The following is a 19956-nucleotide window of genomic DNA, read 5'->3' as shown; positions in this document are numbered from 1 at the left end:
GTCGGGGTGTTAGTAAATCTGGCCCCATAGACTTTACTTGAGACTTATTAGCATTTTGCAGAGAAACACAGAGACAGGTTATCTGTTGTAAGACGCGGGCAAGGTGGATATTTTGTAAGCACAGACCAGTTATAGCAACAGTGAATCTTTTTATATACTGTAGTCTACGCAGTGCACACCAGTGCAATATGATAGGTACCAGGTTGGTTTCATTCCGATATGCTTGTGATATGCCACGTCGATAACAAGCACTTACATGTGGCGCACCAACGAATCGCAGGTGGAAAAATCCAAGATTTCTGTCTTTTCGGTGACTTTATAAAACATAATGCTTATGGGGAGAATAAGCAGAGCAGATAGGCTACATAAAGGGGGAGAGAGAGGTGAGTCAAGTGACCGTGTTTGCAGTAAAGCGTGTGCATAGTTCAAGTAAACTAGTGAGTAAACACTAAATTCAGGTCAGTTTGTGTGTACTGCACACCAGGCTAATGAGGGAAGGTGGAAACAGGTGGCCGAGGCATGAAAATATGTTTTGTGGGAATGGATTTGGAGGGAGGTGGTGGCGGCGTTTTTATTTTTCCCAGTTTTATGCTTTCAAATCTCCTGCGTCTCCAACGTTGCCTACCCCAGCTTTAACTCCACGATGTAAAAGCTGGAGCATATGTTAGGTGTAGGAAGGGTGTAGGGCCCCCCGCCTGCTGTGGGGTTCAGAGGTGTGACGTGTGTTAATAGGATGTTTGAAGTTCAGCTTGAGCTCCAATTAATGTGTGGCAAAACATGAATGCGCTGAAGCAATGGAAAAGAAATTCAGTTCTCAGTCACTGTAATGATGACATTATTCAAATAAATAACTTTTTTCCCCTGGAAGAAGCAAACATTTAGAAGACCATTTAAAGCAGATTGCGAATAAAGTAGTAATATCACAGCAGAGACAAATACGGGAGAACAATAATTGAAGTGATATGTAATTTTCAGGTTCAAATGATTTACCTTCTGAATATTATAGTATGTTATTTTGCATTTCCACCACTAGATGTCAGCACACCACCACTGATCACAGCTCAGTACAGTAATAACTGAATGTCTTGAGTTCAAATTCAAATAAATACAAATAACTTAGATAATAGAAGCCTAACCACAAGATATCAATTTAACTTATCAAATATGAATTCTGTGGTAACATCATAATTCTTATTCTCACTTATTCTATTATCACATGCCAATATTATTACAAGAATTGCTAATATTAGGAAGTCTTAAGTAACTTGTCAGCTGCTATTAGGTCATCAACTTGTAAATTAGAAATGAGCGTCTCTGCCTTTTTAATCTTTTAAAAAACAAATGTTCCACCATTGATTAGTCACATAGTAAAATTGTAGCTTGGTAGAACCAAACTGGTTATTGGTTAAGTGAGCTTATTTATCTTATCTGAGAGCGCATCGATGGTGAGGAGTGATTATGGGCAGGATCGCATTGAACCATTTCCACATACAAAGCAGACAGTTTCTTGTTTCCTTTACGACACAATATTTATTCAACAATATACAGTTTAATTTCTCTCTTTTGTATTCATCCTTTTTTTCACCTTTGTACATGTTTTATTTACAAGATTTAAAATAAGTCTTTCTCTCCATTTATACAACATCAATAGTACAGTGTTATCACATCATCCAGCAGCTTCCCTCGAAGCATCTAGAGTAGATTCACCACCGATAATCTGTTTCATACACCAACTGACGTCTTTGCGCCACAGAGCAGCATACTGACAGAAGGTCTGGACATGCACCGAAAGTCTCCAGGTGTGGCTTTCTCTCTGCGAGGGCAGTGTGATGACAAATGGATGGTCCTCTTATTTCACCCACATGAAGAGAGGTCCTTCGCTCCGTAGCACCACAACCGGGTGTATAAACAGAAGCTGAATGGGGACACTGTTGAGGACTTGCACCTTAAAAATCAGCTTAAATGCATCTGCCTCATCCCACCTGACAAGGACCAATGAAAGCCGGTACACCAAAAACAAAAAGAGGGGAAAAAATGTTGCATAGAATCAATTCTGACTTCAAGAACAGAAATTTTGGTGCTGCCATTTTTAATAAAATGTCACTTCTTGATAAACTCCTGAGACCTTCCAGACCCCCGTAACATTTATTTTTTGGTTTTGAAAAGAAAAAAATAAATAGCTGTACCCTTAAAACAAAAATAGCATTGTGTTGGATGTGACATCACATAGAAGTACTACTTTAAAGAGACTAAAACCCTGCATTGAGTGTATACACATTTGCACATCTATATATATATCATTTCAAGAACTATCTTGAGAGAGGTGGATGGATTAAAGTGCATTGAACTGTATGAAAACAAAGCCCACAGTTATCACATGCAGGACAGGAAATGAACATTGTCCACCAGCAGCGGCTGACCAAGTACAAATTTAACCACCTCATTTTTTTTTTTTTTTTAAATGTAAGTGGACCTTTTAAATGTGGATTTTTGAGCTTATGCTTCTTCTTTTAATATGGCACTCAAAATTTCTAGCCAGTCAAGTTTAATCAACATTCACCAGCTGGTGTTCATTTCCCGCCCTGATCACATGCAAATAACACCAGACACCAAGGGATATTTGTCTATCCTAAGTCAACATACAGTACCAACATGGCTGCTGGCAACCTTGGTCAGGGGCACTCATATTAATGACATGAACACATCACCAGTTTTAAAACAGCAAAAAAAGGTGCCACTCAACTCACAGCAAAATACAGCAAATGGGTACACGGCTCGTTGTGAGCCACACAGCACAGGGATGACAGCAGACAGACCAGGTGAGAGTGTGAACTGTAGCTGCACTCCTCCTCCTCCCGCTTTCCAGCAGGAGGAGGAGAAACAGATGAGGGCAAAAAGCCGCCAATTGAGGCTTTTTGGCCTGAAATGTTTAAGGCTAAAGCGCACACAGGCCTCACTCAGGACCAAGAGCAGCGGCTGTGACGGTTTCCGGCACAGCGGGAGTAAGAGGTGTGGGATTTTTTTTCACTGCAGACTGAACTGACTTATATACATTAAATCATTCATCCTTGTTTTAAACAAGCACGTGAGCAAGACGTGGAAAATGCAATACAACAGCTGACAACTACAGTACACAGACGCTTAATATACTGCTTGTACGTGTGAACAGCAAAGCGTAGTAATGATTGTGAAAGTGCAGTGTGTCGTGCACACGTGTAGAGAGTGAAGAAAATTCATGGCAAAAAAGGTGAAGCTGCATCTAAGGGCACGTTGAGCCATACGTCCAAACATCCCTTTTTTGTCCCTTAACTTTAATATAAGACCAGTAAACAGAAAAAAGTAGGCATTTTAACTTAAGACACCCAAGCAAAAAATAACTTCCTTAAGGAGAGGATGTGTATTGGCACATCTGGCAAAGACAAGGACGAGACTTGGGTTTGGCTCGCTGGCTGTTTCACGCATCTGAAACAGCAGTGCTTTGCAGGGCACTAAACATGCAGACGAGCACGCCATGTTCAAATCACTCAGCCTGGGCAGGGAGCAGTACAGAAGGCTAGCTAGCACTGTGAGCGGATGCAGGCATTTAACAGCAGAGAAGATCCAACTCCATGCACATACAGATAAAAAAAAAATTGCACTTCAAAAATCGTTACATAAAAAGATGAGCAGGACATTTCTGGAGGATTAAAATAAATCAGGTTAATCCCAATGGGGTTGTTTGATATGACAGAAAATACAAAAACCTGAAGACAGTCATGTTCTTGTTTTGCAGCTAGGGTTTGTACATGACATGATTGAACTGAAATGCAAGACTGAGATTTTCAGTCACAACTCCTCACATGAACACACACACCGCGTTTATTACAGTTGCAGTGTGAAACCCTTTTGGTCCACACAATTTAATCCCCCAACTGGTCAAGTGCTCCAGTTTCAAGCCTAACAGGGGGGAGGGGAGGGTCGTTAAATCCTGCGTCTGATTGGGAGGTGGCAGGTGAACACACAATGAGGTAGAACAAAATGTTTCATGAACATCCAATCAGAGCACAAAACAGGAGACAATAGTCTAGGTGAATGCTGATGTGCAGTGACTAGTACGAGCCTCCAGGGGGCAGTAATTCACCGACTCAGAAATGACGGCATGCACAAGCCACAGCCTCAACACAGACTCAAACACCAACAAGTGCGTTCAGATGGAAGGACCCCTTGAAAGGTTTGAACCATAATAACAATCCAATATAAAATACAGGCATTGCCTTTAGCTTCAGACCCAAAACCTACACCGTTTGCAACGTTTTTAATGCAGTTCTTCCGCTAGCTGCACAGTAGTTATTTCTTCAGATTTGTCCATTTAAAAGCTTGGGGGGCAAGACAAACCCTAACCACATTCCAGTTTGCTTTTTACAACAATCTTAAAATCTTGATTTTACAGATGAAATCAGAATATTATAATTACAGAATAAAATAAAGGTAATGGGCTTAAAACTAGATAATCACTTGGTTCTGACTGATTTCTGCAAAATCATTGAAGAAAAAAAACCGAACCTTTCCTTCTTTGGATTGTAACAACAAAAAATACCCCCCCCCCTAAAAAAACTCAAATTCAAAATGTATGCCTAATTAAAAACCGCAATTAACAAGGAGGATAATCAGCAAGAACGATTGCACATGAGCCCGGGAATGAAAGGGAAGGAATGAAGAGAAAGCAATAATTCCCACTCTCCTCCACATGACCGACTGTTAAGTGTTATTGCTGATTCATTTGACTGATTCAGTCAGGAACTCAAAAATATCTGAAATGTCATATATCCCCTACAGCTAGCGTGGCATCCTTACGTGTTTTTTTCATCAAGGTTTCCCCCTTTTTCTTTTAGGAGAGTTTCTGTGCAGAATGCTCAGCTTGGTCAGACTTGGGAGGATGCTGGAAACTTCTACGCTTAACTGTAGTTACAGCAGTGGGCAGTCATCCTTTACTACTCTTCTCCTTTCGGCCACCAGCAACGACTGCAGGTCATGATTTTAAGTTTAATGGATGTTAAGGTAGGGTGGGTGGAGAAAACTCTTTGAGATCTGAAGATGTGTTCCTGCACACTCACTCACACACACACACACACCCCCAACACCAAGACAGGTAGACAGAAGTTGTCATAGTAGGGTTGTATAGAGCTGCAGAGACAAACTGCATGAGGATGTATGTTATGAACAGATATTTTGTGTGTGTGTGTGTGTGTCTCAACCATCCCTGCACTGCACATTAGACCTGTGATATGATCTGCATGTTGAAGCTGGGGGAGCGGGACTGCTTGGTGAGAGGAGCTCCAGGAGACAGGAGGTCCTGGGCGTCCTCTGGCCTGATGAGGTGCTCCTCCTTCAGGCTAATGGTGGAGTGGCGGTGGGAGCCGCCTGCTGGAAGCCCTCCTTCCTTGTCAGAGCCCCCTGCCGCCTCCTCTCGCTCGTCGTCACCGCCATTCAGGTTGAAATTCATGCAGTCAAAGGACTTGCTGGAGGAGGTGCTGCCAGTCCGCACCAGTGTGGGCCCCACAGGGAAGCTCAGGTGCTTCTTTATGGGGCTCAGCTGGATGGCATCCAAGTTGATGCTGGCTGGAGGCGACTGCTGCCTCTGGTGATGTCTCCTCACAGCAGCCAGGTGATCCGCAGACAAATCTGCCTGTTTTTCCGCCTCCCTCTCTCGCTCCCGCTCCCTCTCCTTGTCCCGAGACAGCCGGGCCGTGATGGCTTTCTTGATGCTGCTGCTGCTGCTGCTCAGGCTGCCGCCCCTCGGCCCCACGCCGCCCCCGCCTGCCTTGGTGCCACTGGGCTGGCTGCTGTTAGACGCCCCGGAGGAGAAACCCTCGTCTGGGTCATTGACGTTGAAGGAATCTTCCCCACCGCTCATACCATCAGCATCTGAACATGAACACGCATGACCATGGAGAAAGCAGGATAGACAAAACAGACGAGTGAGCAAGATCAAATGTTGACAAATTTAAGCAAAATTTGAGAGCGAACAAAACTTTTAAACTATTAAAAGTCCTGTGGAGCACATTCAGTTTTTACTTTTAACAGACAGCGGTGGCAAACAACGTCCAAAATATTCATATGCAAATTACTCTTAAAAAGATTCAAAATTCTGAATCTACAATTGAATTTTGAATCTACACAATATCACCAAAATCCAGTGAAAGGGCCTTATTATGCTGATTATTATTAATAATCTAAATAATCAGAACAATACTAATAAAAATGTTGATTTTTAGTGTTCATAAATAATGCAGTCTAATTTAGTAGCCTTCAAACAGGCCTGCAGCGACACAGACCGTGCTGCTTCATTAGCCTGCTCATTATACACCAAACAGAGGTACAATTCAATATAGTACACAATGACCTTGAGCTGTGATCATGTGATGCAATTCAGATCGACTGAAATCTGACTAGCTGTTTGTTTAGGAAAAAAGCGAGTTCAATAACCTGCCCCATAAGACAGCGACGCTTATTTAGCGAAAAATGTCAGATTCAATATATATTAATGATTAACAATTACTATCTGGTGATAATGTGGTAGAATTTGAAAGCACAATATTGACTTGAAGAAATATGAACAATAAAACATTTAAAAATCCATCAATGACCTCGTTGTTTGAAAGCTGCAAGGGGAAAAAGATGATAAATTGAGTTAGAAGAAGAAGGCATGTTCACACAGTATGCAGGGTAAAGCCTGTTAAAGATAAGACAGAGGATCAGCTGTCTGTCTCTGACATGCATCGTTGGGACAAGCAAAATTGGACAACAGGGAACCACAGGCAGCGCCAGAAAAGAAATGGAGAAACCGAGAAGAAAAGGTCTGGACTGACATGCACATAACATGAGAAGAAGACACATGCTCTCTCTCGCCCCATCCCTCCTTTCTCCTGCAGCACTGGCCCGGCGGTCACATGGCTGGCCAGCCAGTCTCCAATCTGTGGAGAGCACCGAGGCGAGTCAGTGTACCTCATCAGATCAATAGCACTCCAGTTAGAGCTGACAGCCCACAAGGCTAAATGGGGCAGCCTGCAAGCCATCCCAAGCAAACCCAATCCCAAATGAAGAGCTAGAAGTTCTTCAAAGCGTTACGAACACGGATGCAATTACAGGATTGTGCCGGTGTTTTTGCATGTTTTAGCTTCTTACCAGTAACTTTCTTATGTTTGCTTGTGCAATTTATGCTTGCTATTGGTTTCCAGTCATTTAAACATGCTACAAAAATCAGTCTGCCGAGTCTGAAATGTGCTTGAGACAGTAAATTTTTAAATTTAATGTCATTGTGTGCTAAGGCAGCTGTGTTCCTTGATGGTCCATTCAAGGACACTGCCAAAAATCCCTGCATACATGAGCTATGTTCCATTTATAGGTTTCATGTGAAAAGGAAAATGTGAGCTTTGTAATAAAAAAAAAGGGAAGCAGCGCTACTTGGATCTGGTAGTGACATAACACAAGCAAGTGCACGGGTAGGGAATGGATTCCCCCAAAACTCAAGGCTCACTGCTTTCATGTATGAAAGATAAAAAGACTTTATTATTGTGGCTACTCAGTTAAAAACAAGATGAATATCGACTGTGTGCTTTGTTATTTCTGGTATTAAAAACATGTCCAGCAGCCAAAGTAACCAAGTCAAAAGATCCAAGCATCCACCAACATTGAGTTTGTTTTAAAAAGAATTTTAAACGGCCCCTTTTTTAAACAGGAGAACATTAAAATAAAACGATGAAATATTCACTATTAGGGTAGTTAACTCAAGCAAGGTTTGCGTCTGCACGTTTATTTTCACTGTGACGTGAAATGAATGGAAACCAATGGCTTCCAAGAAAGAAGAAAATCAATCAAGTATGTATGGTTTATGGTGGAAAGTGGTTGTGATGCAAAGTAAATGCAATTTGTAGTCAATGGGCTTAAACATACAAAACCACCGGTATAATCTTTTCCAATATCACTGCAATGCAGCTCCAAACTAAAGGGTTCCAGTAGTTAGTTATTTCTGAATGTCCACTAATTGAACACTGACATTTCAATATTCTTTGAAAGATTTCACTTTTAACTTGGTGGCAGATTTCTATCTAATGAAACAACTTTAAGGATTCTTTTACCACAGCTGCACCGAGTTTAATGAAAGATCAAGTGAAGAAGACGGTATGGCGCTCGGACAAACACTGACTGTAAGGCTGGGAAATGAGCTGCTCTTCAGTCATGTCAAAAGAATCTGAATGTTTTAGAACACATTTAGCAGCCACACGTGGGAAAGGACACACAACAAGACAATATGGGCCGTATGATAGGTCCTTGCAGTGGAATAGCTTTCTGCTGTTAAAAGTATTGGATTTCTTAACCTTTATAATATTCATTCCGCTCACTTGGCCTCGTTATTTGAAATGTTAGTCTTCCAGGGTTTAATGTTTAAGCAGACGTTTTTCAAAGCCTGCTGTAGCGTGCGCATGCAAGATGAAGTGCTCGTTCCCACTCACTGAGCTGAGCAAAAGCAGTGTAACATGGCAGAGCACAAAATTAGCATACAATAAAGCTGCTGGGCTGAAAAACAATGTGGAAGGCCTCTTCATTGCAGGATGGCGGCAGCAGATGGGTGGTGCTGGCCTGAGTAACCCAAAGCTTGTGGTGCTGTCTAAGACCATGATGGGCACTACAGACACAAGATGTTGGGTGCTCAGTGCCAGGTTTGTACAACTGATGTATATTTTTCCTGTTAAAACTACAGAACTAAAAAAATCTATAAAAAAAACAAAACAATTATCGGACATGGAGAGTTCAGTAAAAGGTCAAGTTGCAGGCTGGGCGCAGAACATGCTCAGTGAGTGACAAGGGCAGCAGTCTAAAGTACGTTGGAGGCATGAGGAGGAAAAAGAGAGGATATGACACGATGACATGGCCCATGCAAAATGGCCACTAGCCACACTTCCTTCAAACCCAGAATAGGCGACTTTTCCACTCTTGGGTGAGACGAAAAATAGCAGTGGTCTGGTAGATGAGGGGTTGTTGGCTGAGCGTCTTATAGACTGGATGAGTTAGTATACTCTGGGAAAGTCAAGAGGCAGCCGAAACGGGAACGGCAGAGCCAACCCTCTCAAGCTGAGGAGGGGTAGTAGGAGAGGGGAGAAGGAGGAGGGGGAGGGTTGGGAAGATACAGATTGAAGGGGCACCTCCTCCTGAGACCCCCTCTCCTCTGAGTGTCCACCCCTGTCCCCTACCCTCAAATGTGATGGGGGGAATGTTGCTGCTGCTGCTGCTGCTGCTTTGGTGGCTGTGAGGCTGCCCTCCTCTCTCCTCTTTGGCTGCGGGGTCCCAGGGAGTGTCATGGTGGTGCTGGTGGCGACGGTGGTGGTGCCTCGCGAGGCTAGGAGGATTGACGATGAGGCTCAACTCTGCATCAGTTGAGTAGTCAAAACAATCTGGGAGTCAACAACACAGACGGGGAAACGTGTTTCTTTAGTGGCAGCAAGCCTCTACCGATTTCGGGCCTCATCATGGGCACAGCAAGGCCTAACAGCTGCCTGTAAATTCATTTGTAGATTACAAAATATAGAAAAAAAAGGAACGCAACGATATGAAAAACGAACTCCCCCATTAATCGCTCGTCTCCTGGGTAAAACGGTGGCAGTAGAATCTATAGGCACCATTTTGTCCTGAGTTTCCCTTAAGCTTTAACTGGTGATACAAAGCACTGCACACACTTAGATAGATGAGACAAGCAAAAAAAAAAAGAAGTGATAAATAGCAGTAAGTGGCACAAGCACTGCAACACAGAGACTATGACCACAGTTACATATAATAACTGACATGAAACACCATTTGGACGATGTTAATGGCTTACAAAGAGAGACATTTCATCCTCACTGATGAGGACAAACATCTCACCAAATAGTTCCCTCTTGTAAGTTTACAGCATAAATCATAACTGAACACTGGTCCTTTTTCTTGCATAACGTTCTTGTACAGCATAATGGATCTACAGTGCTGTCACATCTACTGAGACTGAGGCCTGATTCGCTTCGCTGCGTGCTGAAGCCATGATGGCAGGTTTCACTGTTTCCAGAGCTGCTGCAGTCTTACCCTCTCTCTTCCAGCGGTGGCGTCGTATGGAAGCGGTAGTGATGGCCGAGATGGAGATGCGGCTAATGGTGGGTGTCACCTCCACCTGGAGCACCTTGCGCCCCCTCGGCTCGTCGGGAGCGTTGTCTGGCAGAGAGTTCTTCATGGCGTTCCCCAGCTGAGAGTTGACACATTCACAGATCAATAAGCAGTTAAAATGATAAAACCAAGAAGCCATTACAGGATTTTAAGCCTGAGTGCTAATCATCATCACTGATTTAAGGCTTGTGAAGACACATTTGTGGAAAACATGGCAGATCAAAAGGATTTTATTGTTCTAGTGTTTTATTTGACTCCACAGTTACAGACAGGTTGCACAGAACCTTATGTGACTGACTCCATAGACACAGTGCTGCTGGTCTTACCAGGAGAGGCTGGGAGTAAAGCTCCAGCTGGGCTCTGTACAGAATGTCCTCCAGAGCTTCCCGACCCATCTCCCACTCTCCGTTGTATCTACACATTACAACACAAAACACAAATGCACGCACCGCGGCATTTAATCACTGCATGATGTGAGCTTATCAGTAAACAGGCGTGTCTGACAAGATGCCTTGATGTCTGAGTCACATCCCCTTGAACTATTATTAGATATTTCGTAACGCCTGCGGCTACAGTGAGGGAGGGAAAGGGAAATTGGGCACATACTGTATTCAGTAGTCATTATACCTCTGTCACACTACTGTCTATTTAACCTGTGCTTAACCTTTTTTCTTGAACACAAAGTCCTTAGGGATCCTGTATAGTGAAAAACTGCAATAGAAAAAACTTTGCCACACTGTTATTAATCTTTATTTGCCAATAAAGATTAATAACTGTTAACGTGTATAAAGTCAAAGTGTTGAAATTATATGCGAATGGACATAAAATAAGTCATCACCAAATCAAGACCAATTATTCTAAAATACTGCAAAGCAATAAGGATTACTAGTTTGTCCACAACTTTACAGCTTCATGTAACCAGAAATAAGAACAGAGAAATGACAGTGGACACATGTGTTCAACATGTGGTAAGATAGGGCTGGGCGATATGACGACAAAAGAATGACCAAGCACTGTAAATGACCTCAGATTACAATATATATACACACACACAAGTTTTTAACATCTATTGGAGCTCTCTGAGAGCTAACTACAACTTGTAACTTCATGTTTTAAGGGCTAAAACTTTGCTGCTGTGTTAGGAATCAGATGTAAAACAAAAGTGAGATGAGGCAGACTGGGTGACCACTGGTGTAGAGATTTAGGAGACTGCACTTGAATGAAAAAAGCACCCGGCTCTTTGCCAAAGATGAGGGATGTCTTTAGCTTTGCATAAGGTGATGCCACAACTGCGTAGTCAATGAAGAGGGAATAAAATGGGACAGCAACAATAAATTAACACATTATGTAATTTTACACTGCTGAACTCTCTGATCCGGTCTTGCACATGAAACAATCAGGCAGCCAGGGACAAATGCATGGGGTTCCCTTTAGACTCGAGATGAAAAGAATGGAATGAATGGGGAGGTAAATAACAGACTCTCTGATGTCGCTCCTGAATACATTTTTAAACCTAATTGTGAACTAAATTGAATGATATGCTTGCGTGTCTCTCTCTCTCTTGATATGGTATTACAGCGCCTGTAGCATTAGCGGACATATTAACCTAAATCCAAGAGTGTCCTCAACGAGAGCCAAGGTCCCTCTGCATGTGTTGAGCATGTTTATCTACCCTTTTATGTGGGCCTGTTCGGGACAAGAGTGAATGTGAGCGCTTGGGCTGGCACGGAGGTGACCTATGGTAGAGATTACTAAAAAGGCCGTTATTCACACACACACTTTTTTTTTCCAGGGGCACTGACTGCTCCAATCTCCTGATTGCTGCTGTGTACCCTCGTGGAGGCGATGAGGCAGAATGCATATTCATTCTCTCCCTGCTACACCTCAACAGTGGTGATTCCAGTCACTACCGTTATCATGGGATCCATCTCCGAGGACGAGCTATCATCGAGGAGACATAATCAGCTTTGCAACGACTGTCCTCATAGGGGATGAAATCACCTGTTCCCACAATGCACTGCCGATGTAATCAGTCTGTACAGTGGGGAACTTCTGTCCTTGAGTGCTAGCATGTGCTGTTGGGAGATTTTCAACAGTAGATCACAGCAAACCAGAAGAGAGACTGCCCTCATTAGTGATGTCCCACAAAGGCACAATAACAAAAATGAGGAACAGTGTGTTATGCAGCTCATAAAGGAACTCTGCATATAATATCTCTTAAAGTGAGGAACAAACATGAGATTATTGTCCTCCCGATTACCTGAAATCTATGACTCAATTAATTTTAAATTTTTTCATATTACATTACATTAATATTTTTCTAATTACAATGCATCAAATGATAACACAGTGTAACATTTTTCCCCCATTCCTGGGCAGTAAATAGGGCTACAACTAATTATTCTTGCTGTTGATTATTTTCTCAATTAATCGATTAGTTGTTAGGTCCAGAAAATGGTGGAAAATGTCAATCAGTGTTTCCTAGAGCCCAAGATGACATACTCAAATGTCCACAACCCAAATATATTTCAGTTTACTGTCATAGAGGAGCAAAGAAAATAGAAAATATTAACATTTAAGAAGCTGGAATCAGATAATCTGTACGTTAGTTCTTCAGATAAAAAGGACTCAAAGCAATTAATCGATTATCAAAATAGTTTTCCATTCATTTAGTAGTTTGATTAATCAACTAATTGTTGCAGCTCTAGTAGTAAGTGTTATTTTCTAATTGCTTATGCCTCAAAAGTATAGAAAATGGCTATTTTCCCCCACAAACCTTGCTTTTGAGACCAGGACAGTGACATTTTGAATCAATTTCCTATGAGAAAACAGGCGAATTTGTTTCTTTTTGTTCACATAAAGTCAGAAAAAAACCACAACACATGAATCTAAATTAACATGTATTTATACACCAGCTTTGATTTTTGCCACTGACAGCTTAGGGGAAAAGTCTTGAAGGTACTTGTAAGGCTGTCGACTCCTTATCTAGAGCCCTCACAAATTGTTTCAGAAGGCCCAATTTGATGTGCAGTGGTGGCATCAGCACCTTCCGGGGGTCAACCAGTGGCTCCCACTTGATGTTGTTCCTCCCCACAGAGAACTCTGTCTGCTGTGGCTAGTCCTGCCTGTAGTTGTGCGCCTTGGTGTCCCTGCTCTCCCAAAGCCAAAGGTAGCAGGGAGACTTAAAACCACCTCGGAGATCCATCAGGACTGCCACCTAGCCATACTCATCATACTTCAAGGCGTCTAGCAAGGTCTTGACGCTGTTGTAATCCTGTTTGAGGTGCACCGAGTGAGCCAGGGGAAGAGACAGGTACTTGTTACCATTATGGAGCAAGCACAGCTTTAAAGCTGGATGACCCCCTGAAGGTACTGATGCCACCACTGCACATCAAATTGGGCTTTCTGAAACAATTTGTCAGAGCAAATAAAAAGTCGGCAGCCTTCAAGTACCTTCAGGACTTCTTCCCTAAGCTGTCTGAGGCAAGGATCAAAGGCAGTTAATAAATAAATGTATAAATACATATTAAGTGAATTCATATGTTGTTTTTACCCGTCTTGTCATTGGAAATAGCTAAATTTCAAAATATCTGTCCTGGCTACAAAAGCAATGTTTGTGTGGATTAACAATTTTCTATACTTTTGAGACATAAGCAATTAGGAAATAACACTTACTATACCGGAACAATGTGACAGTGGTTGCTCATTGTGATAAACCCACAAAGAATTATCTCCTGAATCTACAGCTCCCCACTTAACTTTATAGTGAGTTTCAGCTCATTGTTTAGCTGTCCGTTCCACAACTTTACTGTTTTGGTTCACTCTCACTGCTCTCATAGAGTCATTTTTGGCCACAGCAGGCAGCTGTTTTCAGAGGAGAAGAAAGCTCTAAAAACCCACTGTCAAGTACTTGCTAAGCAACCAAAAGGTAGAAAGACACAGTTAGCAACTAGCTGGTGAACAGCTGGAGCCCAATATTTCTCTCAGGAGGTGGTAGAGATAAAAAAAAAAAAAAACAGATCTAACAGAAAGTGAATATTGGACTTGTATTTGCCAGGCGGCCACAAACATGACTCCAAATGATTTATAATGTTGCTCTGTAACTGGTTAAAGATACATACATGGCGTGATAAACAGCAGTCAACATCTGCACCATGAATTCGGGGTCAAGCAGCACGCGGTTACACGGTTCCCTCCAAAGCTTCTGCTGCTGCCGGGGAAAGCCACACACACATAACCTGAGGAGGGAACACACAAAACAAGACAAAGGTTGAGAGATGTTCCACTGCTTAAATCACAAGTTTCCTCTAACTGCTGCAGGCAACTAAAGGGATCATCAGCCACTTTCTGAGTAAACTAAACAAAGAGGAATCAGATCAAACAGTGAACAAAGGGAGGTAAATTTTAACTTATTTACACTCGTAGAGGTCGGGCAAGATTAGATGACAGGGAGTTTGGGGTCTACATGGTCAGGCTAAACTCAAAAAGTGAGCATTGTTCTTGTGCTCTGAAATCTTCACAGTTTGCCATCTGTCTAGACTGAACCTGCTTCAGGCGTTGTCTGTCTGCTCACTCACAGTAGGGAAGTCTTCATATCCTGAATCACTGCGGTGGAACAATCACTGGGCGGCAGCTTTACTACAGAGCCTCATTTTGTGAATTCCACATTGATCCTTTTCTCCCCAGGGCATCTCAGTATTCCCAAGAAAGACAGACTCGGAAAGGTACCCAAGCAGTGACGCTTTCATTCATTTGCCCAATCACAGACAACTGAGCCCTAATGAAATCGTACTTATCAAATCGTCCTACATCGAGGACAGTCCGTATCGAGGTCAGTGTATGGCTACAGGGTAGAGGAGGAGATTTAATGCTAGTTTCAGGAGTGCAAGTAATGAAGGTAGAAGGGAGGAGGGTGGTCACTAATTAGGTGCAGAAAGGACAAAACTGTGGGTGAAAAAACACCCCGTGGAAAATGAAAATGAACCTAGAGGTTTCAGATAAATTAGCATTTCGTGAATTGGTCTGGTGATGTCAGGCTTGTGTTTTCCTCACCGTGAGCTCATTCTGCAGACAGACTGATAGGAAGATAGGGGCATGTAGACCACAGCAGAGTTGTAGCAGAGCATGAGGAAACACAGCACTTCGAACCTGCAACCACACAACAGTCTAAATCAGGCACACAAAACACCAAGAATGATATAATGTAAAATATCAGATTTAATCTGATTTCACTTATTTCAGCAAAATCCCAACTTATCCATTTTTGTTTAACATTCTTTCCACTTTCTGTGACACCTTTACTGCAGAAAATTATGTAGAGTTGCTCAAGCAATTTATTAACTCTGAACTGTAAAACAGTCTGCTAAGCAAACTGCTTGCCTAAGCAGCCTTGTTCACTGTGAGCTACTGTACTGCATGTAGATGCACAGCCTAATATGCTGCAGTAATCATAGATATTTTTACAATATTTTGCAATCATTTCCTAAAAACATGTAACTGGGTACCCCTGATGGCAAGATAAACAAGATAAATGGTAGTATTTAAATGAGAGCAATACAAAACTATCCACTTGAAATTATGTATCTTTCAGATGTATCGTTACAAAATGTCAATGTAGTGCATCCCTGTTTGGTGTGTTTTGGAGTGTGTGTTTGGATTGATGGAGATCAACCAGGAGGAGGACCTCGAGTGTAGCGCCATAATTGACTCTGTGCGCAGGAAGAGGTAAATGGCTAGGCTGTATATCATCAGTCGGAGTGAGACGGCACCTCTCAGGAGCTTTGGGCTTTCTTCTCATAAACACCATCTCAGGCCCAGCCACACAAATGGATTTCCAGATAAGCTATGAGGCCTGGCCCTGCTGAAATCCATTCAGTATATTTATGACTCTTTGTTCCTTATCGCAGAGAGCTCTGGACAACATGCTGGATGACCAGTATCATCTGTGCTGCCCTTACGTTATCAGAGCTGGTGGTTCAAATGTGTGTCTGTCTCTGCACATGTCACTGCAAACAAATGCGTGTAAAAAAATAACTCTCAATAAACTCTGAATTGCAGTGCAGCCCAAGACCATTTTCTGGCAGGAGTCCAGCGCGCCTCATTACTATGCTAAGATTATCATTCATCCACAGCAGCAGGGAAACTGTGAGAGCCAAAAAAGCTTTCAGGCCTGCAGAGTCTGACCAGAGGAGGCTGAATGAGAGTCGAGGGTTATGGTCTGATCATCTTAAAAGGTCGTTTGCATCTTATGGGGAAGGATTGGATGTGAGGTAAAAGAAACTATTTTAACGTGAAAAGTAATTAAGTAAGAGAGAATAAATAAGAGAGAATGATGATAGCCTGGGGGTGCCACCTGTGTTTACTGAAAGGGCCTACAGCGCTGTCATTTCTCTGGATCCAAAAAGCAACAATGGTTTCACTCCGTCGTAACTCATTACGTGCTGCAATTTAATCCCTTTTGTGTCGTTTGTACTGCGTCTCAAATGATTCTCTCTTTGTTAACAGCTGGTGGAGTGAGAGTGGTACCTGTTCTGAGCAGTGAAGGTCTCTCTCTGAGGGTGGAGGCCGCTGTACACCACTCGGATCAGGTCATGTTGACAGAGAGCCCCCTCTGTCAATGCCATGGACCCCAGGCTTGAGGGCTACACACACACACACACACACACACACAAGAAAACGTAACAAATACTTGCCCACCATGTAGGCTTTTATAACATGCTAGTAAATTGGCAATGATGATGCTACGATTCTAGCAGGTGCAACCAAGCTGTTGTTCTCTTTCAAGTTGTTGATTGAAAAATTGGGGCTTTTGCAGAGCTCAGACGGAAAACTTTTTCTCTTCCTTTTTTAAAGTGGAGTAATATTACTAATGTACCTCTGCCAAACTCTCAGTGAAGGTGTTTTTTTCTCACATCAAATGCCTTTAATGAGTCAGGCCGTCATCTAGCAACTAAACTGATCATGAGACGAGATTTGTCATGATTTCAGTGGCTTATTACTACCTCTGCTAAACAATTTCTTGAAACCTTCAGACATCTCACTGTCTTGAAATGTATATGTCAGTCACCTGACCTTCGTCATAATTATACAGTATGTCCCTCTGGAGCAGAGCTCACAGCCTTCAGTGCCATGACAGCTGGACCGCCTCGCCCCACAAATCATCAGCACTTGTTTTGGCACTTGATTTGTGATTTTATTACAACAGGTATGCAGAGTATACTACATTTGTACATGTTGTCCTGTATTGAATCAATCCAGAACAGACAAGTTCCTAGCAGATATGGCTGAAGTAAGAAGAAAATAATCTTAAATAGTCTCTTTCACGAGTCAAACAGAAAGAGAAAGTGGCCTCAGAGATGACTGAAAAAGGCAACTTCATTCTAATGGTGTGCAGAGAAAAAGTAACCCCTAAACTGAATTGATATCCTGTCCTAAGTATCTTATTCTGAGCAGGATGAAGGATGGGAGGATGGATTAATTCAAAAAGAGACTGGAGTGTATGCTAATGCATGAGGCCTGGGGATAAGGCCACGTGATATGCAGAGCCACACTACAGCCTAGCAAGCTTGTTGTGATTCAGGCGCACACACGTGCACAAATCCCCCCACACCCTGCCTCCATGATTTCTTCATTCTCTCAGCATGGAGGAAAAGAGCCTCTCAAGCTTGTAATTACAGTGATAAATCGCCTTCAGCACACGCCACACACTGCAGTCTCATCAACACTCACTAACACTCACACACTATCACCCACTGAGGACTGTCATACTGTATGAAAATATACTCCATGCTCTTTGCTCTGCTTTGGGAAACAGTCCAACAACAAGACATAGTGCTTCTTTCTGTAAATGGTCCTAGGTCAGCATATCCTGTTAAACACCTTGCTAATGACTTCCAGCTCAACACAATAGTCAATACTATTCGGGGGGTGGGTGCACTAACCCACCATGACAGAAAGAGTGACTAAAGAAAAATAAACTGTAATGGTTTTATTCCTGGCTAGTTCTTCCTTGCTTGCCTGTCTGAACGGTCATGCTTTATGTTTTTCAAAATTAGACTTTTGAAAGACCTCAAAGACATCAGTAGTGAAGCTTGTGTGAAAAGCCTCCCACCCTCCACATCCAAAGCTTACTGACACTTTAACACACAGATGGCTAAGTCCTGGAGGTGAGGTTAATGACAATGGACACTGAGGAGGTGTCATCCTCCAAACAGCCACTTAAATAAGTCTATAATGCTCCAACAGTCAATGGAAAGGAGGCGAAAGCATCTAAAAAGATAAGAACATAGATAAAAACATTGATTGATAGGACAGACGGGAGCCCCACCTCATGATATATCGATGGTTTGGACAGAGATGGGATTGTGAAGGAGAGGAGCTTGCTGTTGCCGTCTTTGTCCACGATCTCCTGCAAAACCAAAGAGAGGGAGGAATAAAAGCAGCGTCATTAAATGAATGGAGGACTACATCTGGAGTTTGATGCTCATTTATGTAGAAGAATCAGTACATGTCTGACTTGAATTCAGATTTCTTCCTCCGTGACTTAACCCAGCCCTTCTCTGCGGAATGGGGAAAGAATTTAGCAGCATTCGGTTAACAACAGCTGTACAATTTACTGTCCCTCACGCTAGTGTAAGACCGTTCTTCTGGTACATGATATTGACTCCGACAGATTAAATGTCACTGCCAGCATCCTGGCCACTCAATTCCAATTTCACACTGCTTAACGTAACAAAAAGATTAATACATCCCTGAAAATTATGCCACTTCTAAAAGTAATGCCTGATTATCTCCACCAGTCACAATAATAATACTTATGTACGTTTGCAGAGATGTAGAGTTGAGTATTTTTAATTTGGCAAAAAGCAAAAAGTTATTCCTACTTTGCTCCATAAACCAATTATGTGCAGCGGAGGAGGATCCAAGTGGTTTGTAAGAGTTATCAAAGCAATTGTTTTTACTACATGTGAGCCTAGCAGATATTGGTAACTGATTTCTGACCCAAATAATCATGTTTTCTTTGAGTGTATAATTTATGGAGATGTGGGAGGCGGGGGAGTTTTCCTCATAGCGTTAAACATGGATAAACGTAACTGCAGTTGTCTTGTTTGTTTTTTCCCCACATACACTGATCAAAGCTTTTTTTATTTTCTGGCCAGTGTGGGGCCTCTAGAGTAGATTAATGAAGAGAAAACAACAAGCACCACTTTATCCATCCACCCATCCAATCATCCAATCATCCATAATCTAGGTTTTGGAATGTGGTATCAAAAAGGCTGTATCGCTTTTATCTCCCATTCTTCCGGAGTGTACTATTTGGTTTCAGGCCTTGTCCTGCCCTTCACTGGCTGGCAGTATATCTCTGAATATCTGATGGGACTGCTGAGAGCAAAGCTGTTAATCAGAGCTCACGTCAATGACCATGGACAAGAGGTCTCCGCATGTACAGTGTGTGTGGAGTAGTACAGATACAGAAGAATTATGCATACATATACACACACACACACACACACACTATATATATATATATATATATATATATATATATATATATATATCAGCCCATTTCCCCAAGGGTGTTTCCTGGTGATGCAATCTAATCCTGAGTCTCCATTAACAGGGCGAGGGCTTTCCCTACAGATCTTCTTTAAAGTCAACAGCCAAGAAGCCACACTAATGTTCCACCGGTATAAGGTCTAAAAGAAACAAGTGATTTGCATCTTTTCCACATTGATAGTCTGAACCTGCAGGAACAGACCCATTCAGAGTTGTCAAAGAAATGTCATC

At 42.3% G+C, this 19956-nt stretch overlaps 1 protein-coding gene across 7 annotated transcripts in view; it reads right to left on the bottom strand.

The window, feature by feature from the left end:
• Positions 1 to 1503: 1503 nt before the first annotated feature.
• The window catches only part of LOC123973358 (protein FAM126B-like), a 62453-nt gene continuing 44000 nt past the window's right edge, over positions 1504 to 19956 (bottom strand). For 5 of the 7 annotated variants that reach the window (XM_046053300.1, XM_046053304.1, XM_046053305.1 and 2 more), the window contains exons 6-13: positions 18497 to 18577; positions 16696 to 16811; positions 15223 to 15318; positions 14292 to 14408; positions 10497 to 10584; positions 10093 to 10249; positions 9231 to 9431; positions 2405 to 5904 (exon numbers count right to left, since the gene is read on the bottom strand). In XM_046053300.1, coding sequence (XP_045909256.1) covers positions 5252 to 5904; positions 9231 to 9431; positions 10093 to 10249; positions 10497 to 10584; positions 14292 to 14408; positions 15223 to 15318; positions 16696 to 16811; positions 18497 to 18577 — 1509 coding nt within the window. In that variant the 3' untranslated portion in view covers positions 2405 to 5251. Of the gene's footprint in view, positions 1983 to 2404; positions 5905 to 9230; positions 9432 to 10092; positions 10250 to 10496; positions 10585 to 14291; positions 14409 to 15222; positions 15319 to 16695; positions 16812 to 18496; positions 18578 to 19956 lie in introns of those variants that run through there. The other 2 variants (XR_006825605.1, XM_046053306.1) reach the window with 2 other exon arrangements.

Source organism: Micropterus dolomieu, linkage group LG07, assembly GCF_021292245.1.
Source record: "Micropterus dolomieu isolate WLL.071019.BEF.003 ecotype Adirondacks linkage group LG07, ASM2129224v1, whole genome shotgun sequence".
NCBI lineage: Eukaryota > Metazoa > Chordata > Actinopteri > Centrarchiformes > Centrarchidae > Micropterus > Micropterus dolomieu.
The sequence above is the reverse complement of the archived record's forward strand: the minus strand, read 5'-3'. Positions and strand labels throughout refer to the sequence as shown.